At 53.7% G+C, this 14,563-nt stretch overlaps 5 protein-coding genes across 5 annotated transcripts; 2 read left to right on the top strand and 3 right to left on the bottom strand.

Annotated features, from left to right (window-relative positions):
• Nucleotides 1–467: 467 nt before the first annotated feature.
• Nucleotides 468–1,613, bottom strand: AYL99_08464 (hypothetical protein; the record flags this gene model as incomplete). The annotated part of the gene is made up of 5 exons (XM_018839972.1): nucleotides 468–1,002; nucleotides 1,057–1,196; nucleotides 1,243–1,297; nucleotides 1,367–1,489; nucleotides 1,540–1,613. 5 exons carry the CDS (start codon nucleotides 1,611–1,613, stop codon nucleotides 468–470), a joined length of 927 nt encoding a protein of 308 aa, XP_018691093.1.
• Nucleotides 1,614–6,594: 4,981 nt separating this feature from the next.
• AYL99_08465 (nicotinate-nucleotide diphosphorylase (carboxylating)) lies at nucleotides 6,595–7,621 on the top strand (the record flags this gene model as incomplete). Its single annotated transcript, XM_018839973.1, has 2 exons — nucleotides 6,595–7,432; nucleotides 7,545–7,621. 2 exons carry the CDS (start codon nucleotides 6,595–6,597, stop codon nucleotides 7,619–7,621), a joined length of 915 nt encoding a protein of 304 aa, XP_018691094.1.
• Nucleotides 7,622–7,731: 110 nt separating this feature from the next.
• On the bottom strand, nucleotides 7,732–8,331 carry AYL99_08466 (hypothetical protein; the record flags this gene model as incomplete). The annotated part of the gene is made up of 1 exon (XM_018839974.1): nucleotides 7,732–8,331. One exon carries the CDS (start codon nucleotides 8,329–8,331, stop codon nucleotides 7,732–7,734), a length of 600 nt encoding a protein of 199 aa, XP_018691095.1.
• A 1,714-nt stretch (nucleotides 8,332–10,045) lies between these two features.
• Nucleotides 10,046–12,676, bottom strand: AYL99_08467 (hypothetical protein; the record flags this gene model as incomplete). Its single annotated transcript, XM_018839975.1, has 1 exon — nucleotides 10,046–12,676. One exon carries the CDS (start codon nucleotides 12,674–12,676, stop codon nucleotides 10,046–10,048), a length of 2,631 nt encoding a protein of 876 aa, XP_018691096.1.
• A 521-nt stretch (nucleotides 12,677–13,197) lies between these two features.
• AYL99_08468 (hypothetical protein) lies at nucleotides 13,198–14,010 on the top strand (the record flags this gene model as incomplete). The annotated part of the gene is made up of 1 exon (XM_018839976.1): nucleotides 13,198–14,010. One exon carries the CDS (start codon nucleotides 13,198–13,200, stop codon nucleotides 14,008–14,010), a length of 813 nt encoding a protein of 270 aa, XP_018691097.1.
• Nucleotides 14,011–14,563: the final 553 nt, after the last annotated feature.

Below are 14,563 nucleotides of genomic sequence, written 5' to 3' on the forward strand. Positions count from 1 at the left end.
CACCAAGCACACCATTCCTGCTTCATCGACCGATGACAGAAGAAAAAGTGCAAGAAAGTCATAGCCCGAAATATGTCAGCATTTGATGTGCTTTTGGACAATAGATTATCTTGGTAGTCCCGCAAGGCTGAGCGTTCTGCTTCGTTCATCGTCATATAAATGGCAAGACTTTTCTGTAACCGTTCACCCCCTGCGCCGAAGACCCAAACCGAACTGATCAAGGTTAAAGGATAACTCAACCGGCAAATCAACGCAACAACCAAGCCCTAAGAAAAATGGACGCCTTCAACTCTCAAACCCAAGACGTTGCCAAGGGGAAGTAAAGTCCGTGAGAAGGTTCGTGTCGTCATATCTGTACGCGAAGTCGAAATGCCTTATTGCTCCGCATCAAACCCTGCGTCTTGTGATAGCACACACAGCGATGCTAACTTTCCAGCCAAACATTAGCGTACACCATAGTCGAGTGGTCAAATATAATGTTCAACCTTGATTCCATATGCGGATTCTGTTGGTACATTGCCATGCACAGATTGTGGCAGCGAGGATGGATTATATGCAGCCGAAGTTCCCGTTGCATTTCCGAAGTTATTGACAGACGGAAAGCCCAGACCCGGTGGTGTGCTGTTGGTACAGTTCAAAGAGATGGCCGGGCCGGTATTGTAGGAGTCGCGATGGTTCAGATGGCCATGCTTCAGTGCCGGAGAGATGTGGTTGGTCTCTGAGTGAGACTGCAGCGGCGTCATCCAGCGGTTCTGTTGCTGGAAAGTCGAGCTGGTTTTGAAACCCGCTGTCTGCAGGGGCATGCACGCATTTACGGTCGCCTGCCTATTGGCGGTAGAGCCCTTCCTTGATCCGGCCACTGATAACGCCTCTGGTGAAAGTGCTTCCGTATTCGTCTCAGGGCTTTTTACTGAATCAGGAGGCGAGTTTCGGCTCGCTCCGCGTCTGACCTGGCATGTCGGACACAACTTGACGAATCTTGAGATGAGTTCTTTGGGAACCCTGGAAGATATGATTAGTCTCTTTCAAAACATGAGGAAGGGCTGGAAGTCAAACCACGAGTACACTTTTCTGACCTGTGCAGAGGTTTTGTCCCTGCCGCCGTGCTGGCACTGTTTGTGTGCTTTGGTCAGAATTTTGAATAACTTTTCTCGCACCGCCACGGGTTTTCCTTCATGGCAAATCTTTCTTAGATGCTGTGCTATGTTAGCCATGCCTGCCAGAGCGTACACCCTATCTCACCTCTGGAACTTTGCTGTCGTTGGGTTGCAATGTAAACATCTTCTTCACCCAAAATCTGCCGTCTGTCAGCGTCTGATGGTACTTAAAACACGACATGCCTGTTGGGGTAGGGGTCGTGACAGACCTGAACTGTGCTGACTCGATCGCAGTTGTCTTCTTGTCGATGAGTACGTGTTTGATATTGGCCGCCCGACGCGCGTGAATGAGGGCCTTGTCCTGCTTCTTGGGCGAGAGATCCTGAACATAGCTATGAAGAGCAAATCAGCGAGGATAATCAACTGCAAGGGCTTCACGTACCGCTTCATCAACTCATCAAACTCGTGGACATCCGGATAGCCCTCTAACGGTGGGAGAACAGGTTCCGAGAGCATTGTATCTTCATTGGGGGAATCCTGACACTCCGTGCCATCCATTGAGGGGTAGTCTCGTGGAGGAGCGAGTCGTTGATGTTGTGAAGTTGTGCGATTTCCCGAGGACGGGGCATAATAAGAGTTTGGTGGGAAAGCACGAGATTGAGAAGGAAGCGTAGGAACCCGCGGGCCTACAAATGAATAATGGAGCTGTGGTCCAGAGGTGGGAGGCAAATAGAGAGGAGTTGCTGGCGTTCCCTGACTCGGTGCGTAGGTTGGTGAGTATGCTGAACATGGCGTGTGGACAGTCTGATACTGAACTTGACCATTGCTGTATAGGTAGCTGAGACCGGGCCCATTGGAATAATGCGACATGGCGAGGTGCGGACTTTGAAAGAAGGAATTGTAATCCTGACTGCTTCGTGGCGCATAGTCGGTCATTCTTGGAAGTGCAACAATTGATAGAGGGCCAGTCAAACGAGATCGCCGCGGATCGATACAGGCACAGTGCGCAGACCACAGAATCTGTCACGGCTGTCAAAAAGGAAGCAATATGACAAGTTCGATGGTCTTGGACGCTGGCGTTGGCTTCTCCCTTCTTGTTGAGTACCTCTAGGATACTTAGAGCGACTGGGACGAGGCAAGGAGCGAAGAAGAATGATAGTCAGACGGGCACGAGGGAAGTCAGCCTGCTATAGACAGAGAAGAAGTCGAAGACGACGGCAGCTGATCAAGGCTTTGAGAGTTTAAGACAAAATGCTTGTTGGGTCTCTCATATGAACTCAGGAATAAAAACAGAAGGTGAGGTAAGGTGTCGAAGGGCTAGCCACGGCAAGATGCGTAGTTGATATTCGAGGCAGAGGGTCGACTGGATGAAGTTAGCGGCAAAAGCAATGTGCTGGACATCCTCCCGCCGAATTGGGTTAAGAGGCCCATCCTCGTGCTGCTGTGGAGATACGAGGAGAGGCGAGCAAGGGCAGACAAAGACTTAGGTCTGGCTGGAAACGAGAAGGATCCAGCAGCAGCAGCAGCAGGGCGGGGGTGGGTGGGCAAGGCAAAGATGGCAAAATCCAGAGGGCAAGGAAAAGGGTCTGGAGTAGGACGCATATGGGAGAGAACGAGGCGCTGACAGCAGCAGAAGTGGCAACACTTGGTCACTCGCCTGTGGTCGTGATTGGGTTCCATTGAATTCCCACTTCGCCTCGACCACCTTCTCTTTCTCGAGGCCTTTGACCTCTCCGTCCCCGTTCGGACGGTGCCGTGATCACTCGCCTCGTACCCGGGGCTAGCTGTATGCACATCATAGGTGCGTTTCAGTGCTTGCTAGATGTTTAATGCTTCGAGGGAGATTCATGATCGCAACCACAGGAACCATCTCTGTTAATTCTGGTTGCACTCCAAGGAAGGCCTTCTTGGTACAGAAGCAACGCTGGCTGGTGGTGTCTGGACGCTGGAGATAGCAGGTATGTGTTCACCGGAGTCTCGGACTCTCCAGCAACGTCTACTTCAGGTGCTCGAACCAAATTTCAGTATTCCCCTGTAGTGGAGAGGGGCATGCAGGCATGCACACTTCAACGGTTTGCTCCCCAAGAAAACCAGGCGCATGAGAAGGATGCCCCTGTTCCGTTCGAGACAACTAGCCAAGTTGGGTACCCTGGTAGAGGTACCTTGTAGTTCGAAGGGGCGCTCGGACCGACAAGTTCGATGCCTGGGTTTTCCAGGTTCTCTTTGCGAGACATGTTGATGGCACCAGGCAGGGGTGTGCACTGATTCTGTGAGACATTGAAAGAGGCGAAGCCCCTTGCGACATGATGATCGCAGCGCCGGCAATCTGAAGCCACATCCACGGAGCCAGCACCAACGCTAACCACGAGGATGAGGCAGAGGGAGCAGTGTGCGTGGACGGACGGAAAGAGGTTCGAGTCGTGTGCCGACGATGGCGCAGGATAGCTGTTTGCTACGATTCCATGGGTTGAGTTGAGCGAGCATCGGAAGTCGAAATCGCAGCTCCCAAAAATGACGGCGGCCACGTGACTCGGATGGCGTCACGTGTCAGACCCCGGTCGATCTACCTCGAGCACTCTCCCACTCCCTCACCACTTCTCCTGAGCACAACGCTCCCTCTGTCGACATCTCAGGTCGCCCTGCATTCAGCCGAAGTACATTACCTGCTCAGTCCCGTATCAGGGCTGCAGCCGTGCTGAGATATGCTCTGCTTCTGGCTTCCACACCAACCCCCCCATCTTTACCCGCAACATCGCTGTGGCTGCCCCCGAATTCGTGTCTAGACCAGACAAGGCCGACTGCAGTGACAGCCATTTCAATCCTGGTCCCCTCCAACGATTGACGCATACCTTTCGACCTGCGCGTGCATGCATGCCAACTTTCAGCCCGACTTTTCAACCACCTGATCCCCTGTCTTTGGAGCTTGGTCTAGGTCCCCGTCCGTCCAATGAGTTGATGGGTTTTGTTTGCTGCTTGGATCATCCACCACCGGTCGACTTAGAGACAAACAGCCTCCACTTTTCCATCCTCAGTACACCTGATGATGCCTTCGGATCTTGGGTCCAAGTTTGCTGCCGAGATCCCTCCCAGCTTAACCGAGCCGAGGAAAAGCACTAACGAACTCCCTCTCGACGATTACGGATATCACCCAGCTAGCCCTGTATTCGACCCGCCAAAGATCGATAGCAAACAGAACAACTTCTGGCTTGCCAATTAAAGTCCGTGCTCTTTTGCTGGATTGCCCAAGATAGACTGACTCGGTATCGCCACAGATGCCTGCCACGTGGACAAATATCGTCTGCGACAAGAGCATCACCAGCCTTGAACCGAAATCTCGTTACACGGATGGGCCGCTTCTCATCTCCTCGTGGAAATGATCGCCAGGACTGGTTGGCTCTGCGCCAATCAGGTCACCGGCCACTCCGAAGGCTGCCACTGGGAATGGTACTAGGTATAGGACGATTCGATGCTCTCCTACGATTGCGAGGATCTCTCCTCCGGATCTCCAAATCTGAGCCCGCCGGGCATGCCACCGTCTCAGCCTGATACTATGTCGCTTCCCCCTACTTTCTCACTTCGCGCAGAACAGCCTAGCGCCTGGCTTTTCTCTCTCTCTTGCGATTCCTCGGGAGTGGGTGACCACGATTCGTCGATGAGATGCAGACGTAGTCGCTTCATTAGGCTCACTAATCGGAAGTTGAACCGTGTTCACGGACGTGAAGGCCTCCAGAGACATGCTTCCGACAGACATGATTGTTCCACAAGTCAATCCAAGAACTCAATCAGTAACCTAGCAACCCTTGGTCTGTGTTGCCGTCGGACGGTTGCGACGATCAGCCAACCAGGCCACCACCCTCGGCTTATCTTACTGGCCGTTGGCACTGGCAGATTCGCCATCCTTCTTCCCCGGATAAGGGTCTGAAAAGTGTTATTCACATGACCGTGGGAGGTTCACATCCTCAATCACGGCAAAGTGTACCAGAGAACCGATAATATTGATTGGTTCATGAGGGCAATTCTGTGTCCGAGGACCTCAGATGCTCCGATGTATGTGCACGAAAGCCCACGCCCTCCAGCTTCTTCTTGAACAGCCGGGACGATGCTCACCATATGAGATACGTACACCGGCCGGACTTCACCGACGATCTTGGGAGAAGAGGCATGAATGACTCAGGCTGCAAGTCCTGCACATTCCACCATCCTGCCGTGTCATTTCCCCGGGAGGCGGTGTGCAAGCACATCGCCCCGAATGGAAGGCTTCGTTTGTCCTAACCTTTCTGCACCACGACCGTGTGGCTCCACGAATCGCGTTTCTACCCAGGGATATTCATTCTGGAGCGGGGTTGGTTTGTTCCGGTGGTGCCCTGATGCAGCGGATCTGATGGCTCATTCTGTCTTGGACGAGCCCAACAATTGTTGAGACTTTTGCCTCTGAATGACCCGTCCACAACCTGCTGCCACGTTGATTTTGGAACGGCTCTAGCGAGATTTGTTGCCCATCTAGGTCCGTGGATCGACCTATCACGGGCTGGATGCGGGCGCCCTTTCTTTGTGGGCGTGTAATCCACCCCGGGGAGGAGTGAGTTGTACACTGGGTAGCGAGGCAAAGATTAACACAAACACAAAGAGACTTTCACAGCAGATACCGGCCTTCAGCGTGTGCCCATCCGTCATTGGACGATGCTCCTCCGGTTCAGCGCCAAGGCAGAAACACATGCAAGCAACTCCATCGCAAAGGACGGCGGAGCGAGACTGAAGCCTTGAGCGTCAGCAAGTCATATGCAAGGCCCGGGCTGGTGGGAGAAGCAGAGGGTTTGGGGCATGTGGAATTTGGACATGTCAACCGCGATATGACAGCCATCAAAATGGGATGTCGTACTGGTTGCAATGCAGTACTGTGCCTCTGTCGTTGCACAATTTCGTTCATCAATCCAACTACCATACTTCGGACATCATGTTTGAAAGGGGTGCTGCCGCCATGCTCGGCCAGATATCACATCAAGAACCACGTTCACTACCGAAATACCCCCTGAAGCGTCAAGAACCAATGCTGGAAGGCGTGATGGTCCAAACCTCTGATGTTTCGGCAACAACTGCACTTCTCTGTCAAGCCCCAGGGGGACTGAACGCAACCTCACTGCCGAAACCGACTCTTTAAATTCACCCGAGGATATATATAGTATAAAACAGCGCCAGCACCTTCTTCCCTGTGTGGCGACCGTAGAAATCAGACCTTGTGTAAGTCCTCAACACAACAAAGGATGAAAAAGGGGATGCTGGCCTTGTCTTGTTTTGTCTTGTCTTGTCTGCTCCGTTCTCCACTCGAATGCGGGGTGGTTCACGACACACTGCGATTGTCTTTATTTGTTATTTTCAACATCAACGCATGGTTCATACATAAGCTCTCTCCGTCAGGGCTAGACAGTGAGCCTCTCAAAGTCTCCCCCTCTTCACCTTATGGGCCTGTATTGTTGCCGATAACCAGCAGAACACAGCCATGTCTACATCCTCTCCCCCCACATGCCACCAGGGCACCCTCGCCGACCTCCTCCCTTCCCACTTCACCACCCAAATAACGACCTGGCTGGCTGAAGACACCCCCTCGTTCGACTACGGCGGCTTCGTCGTGGGATCAGAACCGCGCAGTGCCCAACTCCTGTGCAAGTCTGCCGGCGTGCTCGCCGGCGTGCCGTTTTTCGACGAGGTGTTCCGCCAACTCGACTGCACTGTGGCGTGGCACTATGACGAAGGCACATACCTCGACCCGCAACAGGCTGGGGGGAAGATCAAAGTGGCCACGGTCAAGGGCCCGACCAGGAAACTCCTTCTGGGAGAAAGAGTCGCACTGAACACACTGGCACGGTGCAGTGGCGTGGCGACTCGCTCCAAGAAGATGCTCGAGCTGGTGCGCGGCGCGGGCTACCGGGGCATCTTGGCTGGCACACGCAAGACCACGCCGGGTTTCCGGCTGGTCGAGAAGTACGGCATGTTGGTGGGCGGGATCGACGGCCACCGCCACGACCTGTCGAGCATGATCATGCTCAAGGACAACCACATCTGGGCCAAGGGCTCCATCACCAACGCGGTCAAGGCGGCCCAGGCCGTGGGCGGCTTCGCGCTGAAGATCGAGGTCGAGGTGCAGAGCGAGGCCGAGGCGGACGAGGCCATCGCAGCGGGAGCCCACGTGGTCATGCTGGACAACTTTGACGGGGAAGGGCTGAAGGTCGCAGCCAGAAACCTGAAGGAGAGATGGCGGGCCAGAGGCAGGGCAGATGTGCTCCTCGAGAGCAGCGGCGGGTTGACCGAGGCCAATGTCAAGGAATATATTAACAATGGTAAGTTCATATATCTCAGTCCTTCCCCTTTTGCTGCCCTGCTGTCCTCCATGTTGAGAGGAGATTCTCCGTCCATTTCTTGACTGACCGCGATCCCTTGATCCGATTGCAGACATCGACATAATATCAACGAGTGCCGTTCACCAGGGCGTACCACATGTAGATTTCTCGCTCAAAATCGATCATTGAACGATTCCAGCCGACATTCTTTCTCTTTATTTTCCTATTTCTACCGTTCCGCTTCAGTCTCCCGGTCGTCTCTCTGTCCCTATTTCCTCCATCCATCAACCCATCCACCCCTATGCCCGCTTCGTCTTCGCCAGCCTCCTCATCTCCAACCACCACCCACACCAAACCAGGACGGCCGACGCGACGAAGATGGGGGCCTGCGGCGCGCCCTCGCCGAACTCCGGGTCGGTCCATTTCGTGCCCGGGTAGAGAATGCCGCTGAGGCCGGTGACCCAGTAGAGCGAGCCCAGCACGGCGGCGATGGTGATGCTCTCCTTCTCGCCGATTCCTCGTTCGTTGTCTCTTCCTGCGGCACCACTATCACTGTCACTGTCACTCTTGTTACTCTTACTGTCCGCAACCTGCCCTGCCCCGATCTCCCCCCGTTGTTGTTGTTGTTGTTGTTTTTTCGGCGCTGAGGATGCGGCGGGGGCCAGCACCGGTCTCCAGGCAAAGTACGCGGTGAGCGCGCCCAGACACAGGCCCATAGACATGGTCTGGCCGTTGTGGAAGCGCGCGTGCGGCGGCCAGCGCGGGTTCTTGACGTGCGTCTCGTTCCAGTCGGCCACGTAGCAGGCCGTGCTGGTGAAGAGGGCCATGAGGCTGAGGCAGATGCGGCCGGCGGTGATGGATGGTGGTGATGGTGGTGGTGATGGCGGGGACGAAGACATGGGTTCTTTTTTCCCCTTGCTGGTCTTGGCGATAGAGTGCCTGTTTGTATATATTGCTGATGTGGTTGTGTGATTTGAACGTGGTATGGATATGTAGAGTTCCTCGTAACCTTGTCGTCTCTCTTCAAGACCTCAGGAGGCTGAACGTGACGGGGAAATCCTGGCCTCGAGTGGTTTCATTTCCGGGATCAGGCGGACCGGAAGGGAAGTGACAATGATCTGTCTGGTCGTTGACAGAGAAGTATTGTCACTATATAGGCAGAGAGAAAGAAGTGTTGTCGAAAACACACTTCAAGCGAGCTCTGAGGAACGAGCTTCAACCACTCCCCACACTCGTGTAGGAAGTAGACTCCTTCAAAATTCAAGAATGACGAGCAAAATAGATAGATAGACACATGGACGGGACAGAGTCTCATGCAATTCAATACATAGTCCAATACACGTCGTCCAATGCAAACATAACACAATGGATGAGCATGGACTAGGCTAGAATATATATTTCAGTGAACTGACTATCTATCTGTACCTAAGGTACACAGAAAACATCCTCCCCCAACCCTCTCTGGATGGTCAGGAAGAGGAATGATGTGTGGATGGACGAACACGCCATCCATCATTCCTCTTCCTGACCATCTAGAGAGAGCGGGGGAGCGCAATCGTATGTAATCTGTGCCCGGGACCACAACATGCCGGCGCCCCGGGATGGGATCGCCTCAGGCCGGCCGGCCATCCGGCTCCGAAACGCAGTACAGTACAGTAACGCCGTAACCGGTGCCATGTAATACATAAGAGAAGCGTTCCGCTTGACGGTCCTGTTTTGTCCTGTCCTGTCCTCTCGAGAATGTGGACTGGATAAGGCGATCGATCTTAGAGGACGCGCGCGGGAGAGTGTGCGTGTGTGCGTGTGCACGCATGTAACCATTCGGCCATCCGGTGTGGCTGCTGTGCAGACCTTCAGATTTCAGTTGGCCCAGTTGGCGCGGCCGGGCCCCGGCTCTTTCTTTCTCGAAGGGCCTACTGGAGTGGACTGGAGTGGACTGGCCTGGACTATCCGTGGAGGAGGGGGTAGTTGGTATTTGCGTGAGTAGTAAGTAACTTAGCTGGTAGACATAGGCGGGTGGGTGGGTCATCGTACACCTTACTACTACAAAGTGATGGGACTTCTATGTAGGGTAGGTATATAGGTAGGTAGATAGTGAGAAAGTTAGGTAGGCAGGTAGTGCAGGAAAGAAACTTGCCGGTCAAACTACAGTATAGTCGACAGACAGACAGACAGACAGACAGACAGTCAGTCAGTCAGTCACTCGTTGGACATGATCAAAGGAGTCTGTCTGTCTTGTTGCGCAATCTGTCTCGTTATTTCAGACAATGGTATTAAAAAGCTATGGTAGCGCCCGCTGTAGATAGTGTGGTTATTCTCTGCTAATCTGAACGACATCTCCACGAAATCCTCTCAATTACAAGCCAGCCAGCTATCGAAATTGGAAAAAATAACTCAACGCGTGTGTGCAAATTTCTGCGCCAACCAGATAAGCCACAACCGCCTCCAGCAAGCAGCGGTAGCTGCAACAACACCGTGCCATAAAGAAAATAAATAAATAAACCATTCTTGCCCGTCCTTGTCCCAGTAACAGTGTCCTTCACCTTCCATCAGTAGCAGTAGTCTTCCTTTTCGACCGATTGCTTTGTTCACCGCTGCCCATCCCTTCCTTTCCTAATTTTCATGGGCCCACTGTTCGCCGACTCGAAAGCGAAATTCCTCCTCCGGAAATGGACCTTTCGACGTGCTGAACAGAAGGAGACGCCCTTCTTCGTCACCGAGCAACAAGGACGAATGATCTGGTGAAAGACGTCCACACAATATTTCACGCCCAGCATCCACAAGGTCCTCAACGAGGACATCGGTGGGCGAGCGCCCTGTGTCCCAATACTTGAGAAAGCCGTCACTAGACCCCGTGTATAATTGTCCAGGAGTGCGACTCCATTCGATGTATCTGACCCCCACGTCTTCCATCTCACGGTCTGCTCCCCGGGCAAGCCTGACCACGGGCCGGCCGTGAGCCAGCGTGTGTAGTGGCTTCTGAGGTTGGCGCTGATCCCAAACATACGTGCAGCCGTCGGTACACGACGCTGTGACAAGGCCATAGTCGATGGTCACGTCGTTGATATCCTTGGCTCGACAGCTGTATCTCGCGATCGAGTCGGGTTGGTTCGGCGAGTACAGCTTGACCACCGAATGCTCTGTTGCGTCGGCCCTGGTCTCAGCGTCGCTCAAGCTTCCAATGGCAAAAAGATCGCCTGCCGGAGACCAAGCGCAATCAAATACGAATGTCTCTCCCTTGAGGAAATACAACTGGTCGCAGGCAGCTTCACGGAACTTCCACATTGCTGTACAGCCGTCGCCAAACTCGGTGTCAGAGCCGCTGCCGAAGCCTGCCAGTAACCGATCATAACTGCGAGAGCGCCCGAATTTGAGGCACGTCGGGGAAAACGGGACTGATCTCTTCCCTGTGTCCTGAAGGAGTTTGATCTCTTGAAGCCGAGCACCCGGGTTAGAATCGGCAAAGAAAATTCGGATCGATTTGAGTCCGCCTGCTGTACCAGTCGCAAATAATGTGGTTTGTTCCCCCGCGACGTCCATGACTTCGACTCGCTGGGCAAATTGTACTTCCGTCTTGCAGTAGATGCTAGCCTCATCCTCCACGTCCCAGAGTCGAACCTTGTTGTCAAACCCAGCGCTGAGGACCCGGTCGCCTGTCGGAGCATACCGAACCGCACTGACAGTCTGGTACAGGTATTTGGGCTGCCCGGCGCTGACGTCGCCTGCGATGCGATGTTCAGGAAGCTCACGAAGCGTCTTGGTTGCTAGTGAGCCATGAATTAGATTCACCGGTTGATTTTCGCGGAAATTGTCAGAGGCATCCAAGATCGAGTTGCTGGCGGCCACAAAGTATTTCGCATCTGGAGACCAGTCCACTTGCACGATGTCGCTCGATGCACGTTCCCAAATAAAACGGAGGCGCATATTCGTTTCCGATGCGGGAGGCAATGAATCAAATTTAGTGGTAAAGCCCCGTGAAGGGCTAAGTGCCGGGTGACTGGCGATACTCTTTCGAGAGCCTTTCTTCGGCTTCTGGGTCGTGGAAGGAGAATCTGCTGCATCACTCTGAGCTGAAGATGAAAATCGACCGGAGGCTCGCCTCTGAGACTGGCTCTTGACTCGCTTCGCCCTTGGCTGTCCATCTATGGTTGAAGACAACCCTCCCTGTCGGGCATCGCCAAGTGATGATCTTCGCTTGCGTGCCATGTGTGGGAGTTTGGCCATGACGGTAGCTGCCCAGTCCAGGCCGCGCTCTTCACACTTACGGCGAGTATCGCATGACCATTTGGCCATCATCTGTTCATAGGTGCGATCGTAGCCGCGTGTTCTCAGCGTCGCGGATGCGCGTTTCCACATGGCAGTCTTGACTGGTCCAAAGTCCTCTTGCATCAAATCATGGACTACATCAATCATAAAATTTTCCTCGTCCTGAGTCCATCGCCGAGACGAGTCCCGAGCTGGCTGGGAGCTCTTACTGGGTCGAGACGAGGGTTCTGGTCGATTTGGAGCTTCGGCTCTTTGTGGAGTCACAGTAGATTGCGCCTTCGCAGTGGTAGTCCGGGGAGTTTCATCTGGGCCAGGAGACTCCTCATGGTAGATATCCTGGTCGTGATCACCGTCGTCGGTTGAATCAGAGGAGTCGGTGGTATCGTCGGTGCCGTCAACGCTCGAAATCTTGCGTTGTTCTCTAGTAGGCTGTTGCACGCGAGAAGGCTGGTCCACCTCGCCGTGATCAGCATTAGGGAGGAGGTCATCGAGGCCAGGCTGTAGTTCTGTCTGGGAGGGAATTTCGAGAACGGACCTTGCCACGTCCCGAAGAGTCGGACTGAGCACCGTCTGCCCAGATGTTGAGTTCACGGCGGAAGATGCCACATTTTCCTCTGCTGGTCGCGGGGCAACCCAGCTGGATCTTTCAATCGTTGGCTCAGGAGCTTGGGAGGCTGGACGGGCTTGGCTATCATTGTGGCACGTGGCCACATAGTTCATGCAAACTTTCTTCAGGCGGCTGATGGCCTTCGCATGGTCTTTCGCCAGGATGTTCGTAAATTTGGCCAAGACATCAAGCTTTTCTCTGAACTCTGTGTCGTGCTGCTCGATACAGCGCATCATACGCGTCTCTGGTGCGCGGTCGATGAGCTCCAGTCCACTGTCGTGTGCCGTATCTGAAATACCGCTAGACAAGGCGCCAGTGCCTGAATAGCGCCGGGCGCCAGGGTATGCGGGTGATGGTGTACTCTTCTCCATGGCCGAGAGAGCTCTATCGAGACACTGGCAAAGATGACACCCCAAGGTAGGCTTCAGCAGGATGGTGACCGGGTAGAAAGACGAAGCATGAAGAAAGATGGACAGAGTGAACTAGTTTGCAGTTGTGAAACCAATAATGAAACGCAACGACGGCCAGAAAATAGGAGCTAACCTAGCCACCCTCCCAGCCTTGCGATTTGTGGGAGGCTCTGGTTGGCTGCTTCACACTCAGATCAGCCACGCCTGTGACCCTGTGGAAGTAGGAAATCAGTTCTCCATACCTGATGTTTTGTTATCTTGGGGTTGGACAGTCTGATGTTGTTTGTTTGTCACTTCTATGGCGAGCGACGCAATCCGTAACATTAGGCAGTTAGTGCTATTGGATGCGGCGTCTGTACCGAAGTTCTACCGCAGCATCGTCTATTGATATCCAACGTCTTCACCACCACCCACCACTTCTTCTACTCAGCTATCCTCATTGTGTAGCCTAGCACTTCCCCCTATTGAAGCCAGGTTTGATCATGGCCAGCCAATACGCCAGCGACCAGACTAATCCTGCCTCGCAACCAGATCTGGAGGCTATCTATACTCAACTCTCTCGCTATCCGTTCTCTACAGATGCCGAATATCAAGCTGGCCTCGCAACCATCCTAGGCCACCAGGACACGCCTGCGACCCCAGAAGAACTTGACGAGAAATCAGACCTGGTGCTGCAGGCACAGTGCTTCTATTTCTCACGGAGGTTTCACATCACGCCGCCCGTTGTTCCCCAGGCGTATTCAACGTGGCTTCAATCACAACCACATCCGCACCCACACACGCAACTATTCCAACCACATTCCCAGCCTGAACGTTCCACCTCAACACCGTCATCACCGCCTCAAGATCTCCCTCCAACAGCCGCTCCCACCTCCGCCACGACAGACACCACCGCGGCATCTCCTGTGGGAGCTGCTGAAGACCCACCCTACCCCACCTCCTTCGCCGCAATTGTGGACCTTATAACGCGTAACATTCCCGTTCCAGGGATTGAGGAGATTCCCCCTACTGTCCTCGAGCCTGGATCGAGCAAGATTGACAGGACACCGAGGAGGAAGAAACCTTGGGAGAAAGACGACGATGTGACTCAGTCGGGGGAACAAGAGTCGAAAGTAGAAGGAACATCTTTAGAGGCCGGTGACACGCAGGCCACGAGCAGGAGCGAGCAGAGCGATGAAGCCGGGTCTGGGCCCGACGGTGTCGACGTTAACGGACACAAAATGGCTGGCGAAGGCGTGGTAAAGATTCTTCAGCCCAACGCCATCCCAGACAGTGGGCTGCTCGGCAAAGATTGAACGAGGACACGGAAAAAGGAACGCAACGCACACACTCTGCGCCCGACCACGATACAGACAGAGACTCTGTGACGGGCAAGTAAACTGTGGGTGTAAATGTCCAAGTGGGGGGATTCGCTGCTCTTCTGCGTGAGGAGATTGTTTGGTCCCTCAGAGCATTCCTTCTGTCCCGGCAGTCCCAAATGGTAGGATGGGTCGAGTTGCCTATGCTCGCTACCAGAGGAGGAGGATCGAACATGCTAGGTAATGGATGGAAGTCAGCCATGCATTCCGCAATATCCCCGAATGGGTCGATCGTCATGACTGAACGAGAACACAGCCATACATTGAGCCTCGAGTGAGCAATTGTGCAAATATACGCTACTCGGGTTGAAACACCTTGCTCTATGATATACAACACATTAGGAATTTCGAGTACGCATTACACTTGATCAGGGAAGTGACGCAACCATTCATTGATGGATTTCAATGCCCAGACCTGCTCCTCGCAAGTCGAGGGGCAGGTATCAGGGGAAAGTAAGAACACGAGCTCTATGGCAGGCTTGTTCAGCTA

Source organism: Fonsecaea erecta, assembly GCF_001651985.1.
Source record: "Fonsecaea erecta strain CBS 125763 chromosome Unknown Scaff7, whole genome shotgun sequence".
In the NCBI taxonomy this organism is placed as follows: domain Eukaryota; kingdom Fungi; phylum Ascomycota; class Eurotiomycetes; order Chaetothyriales; family Herpotrichiellaceae; genus Fonsecaea; species Fonsecaea erecta.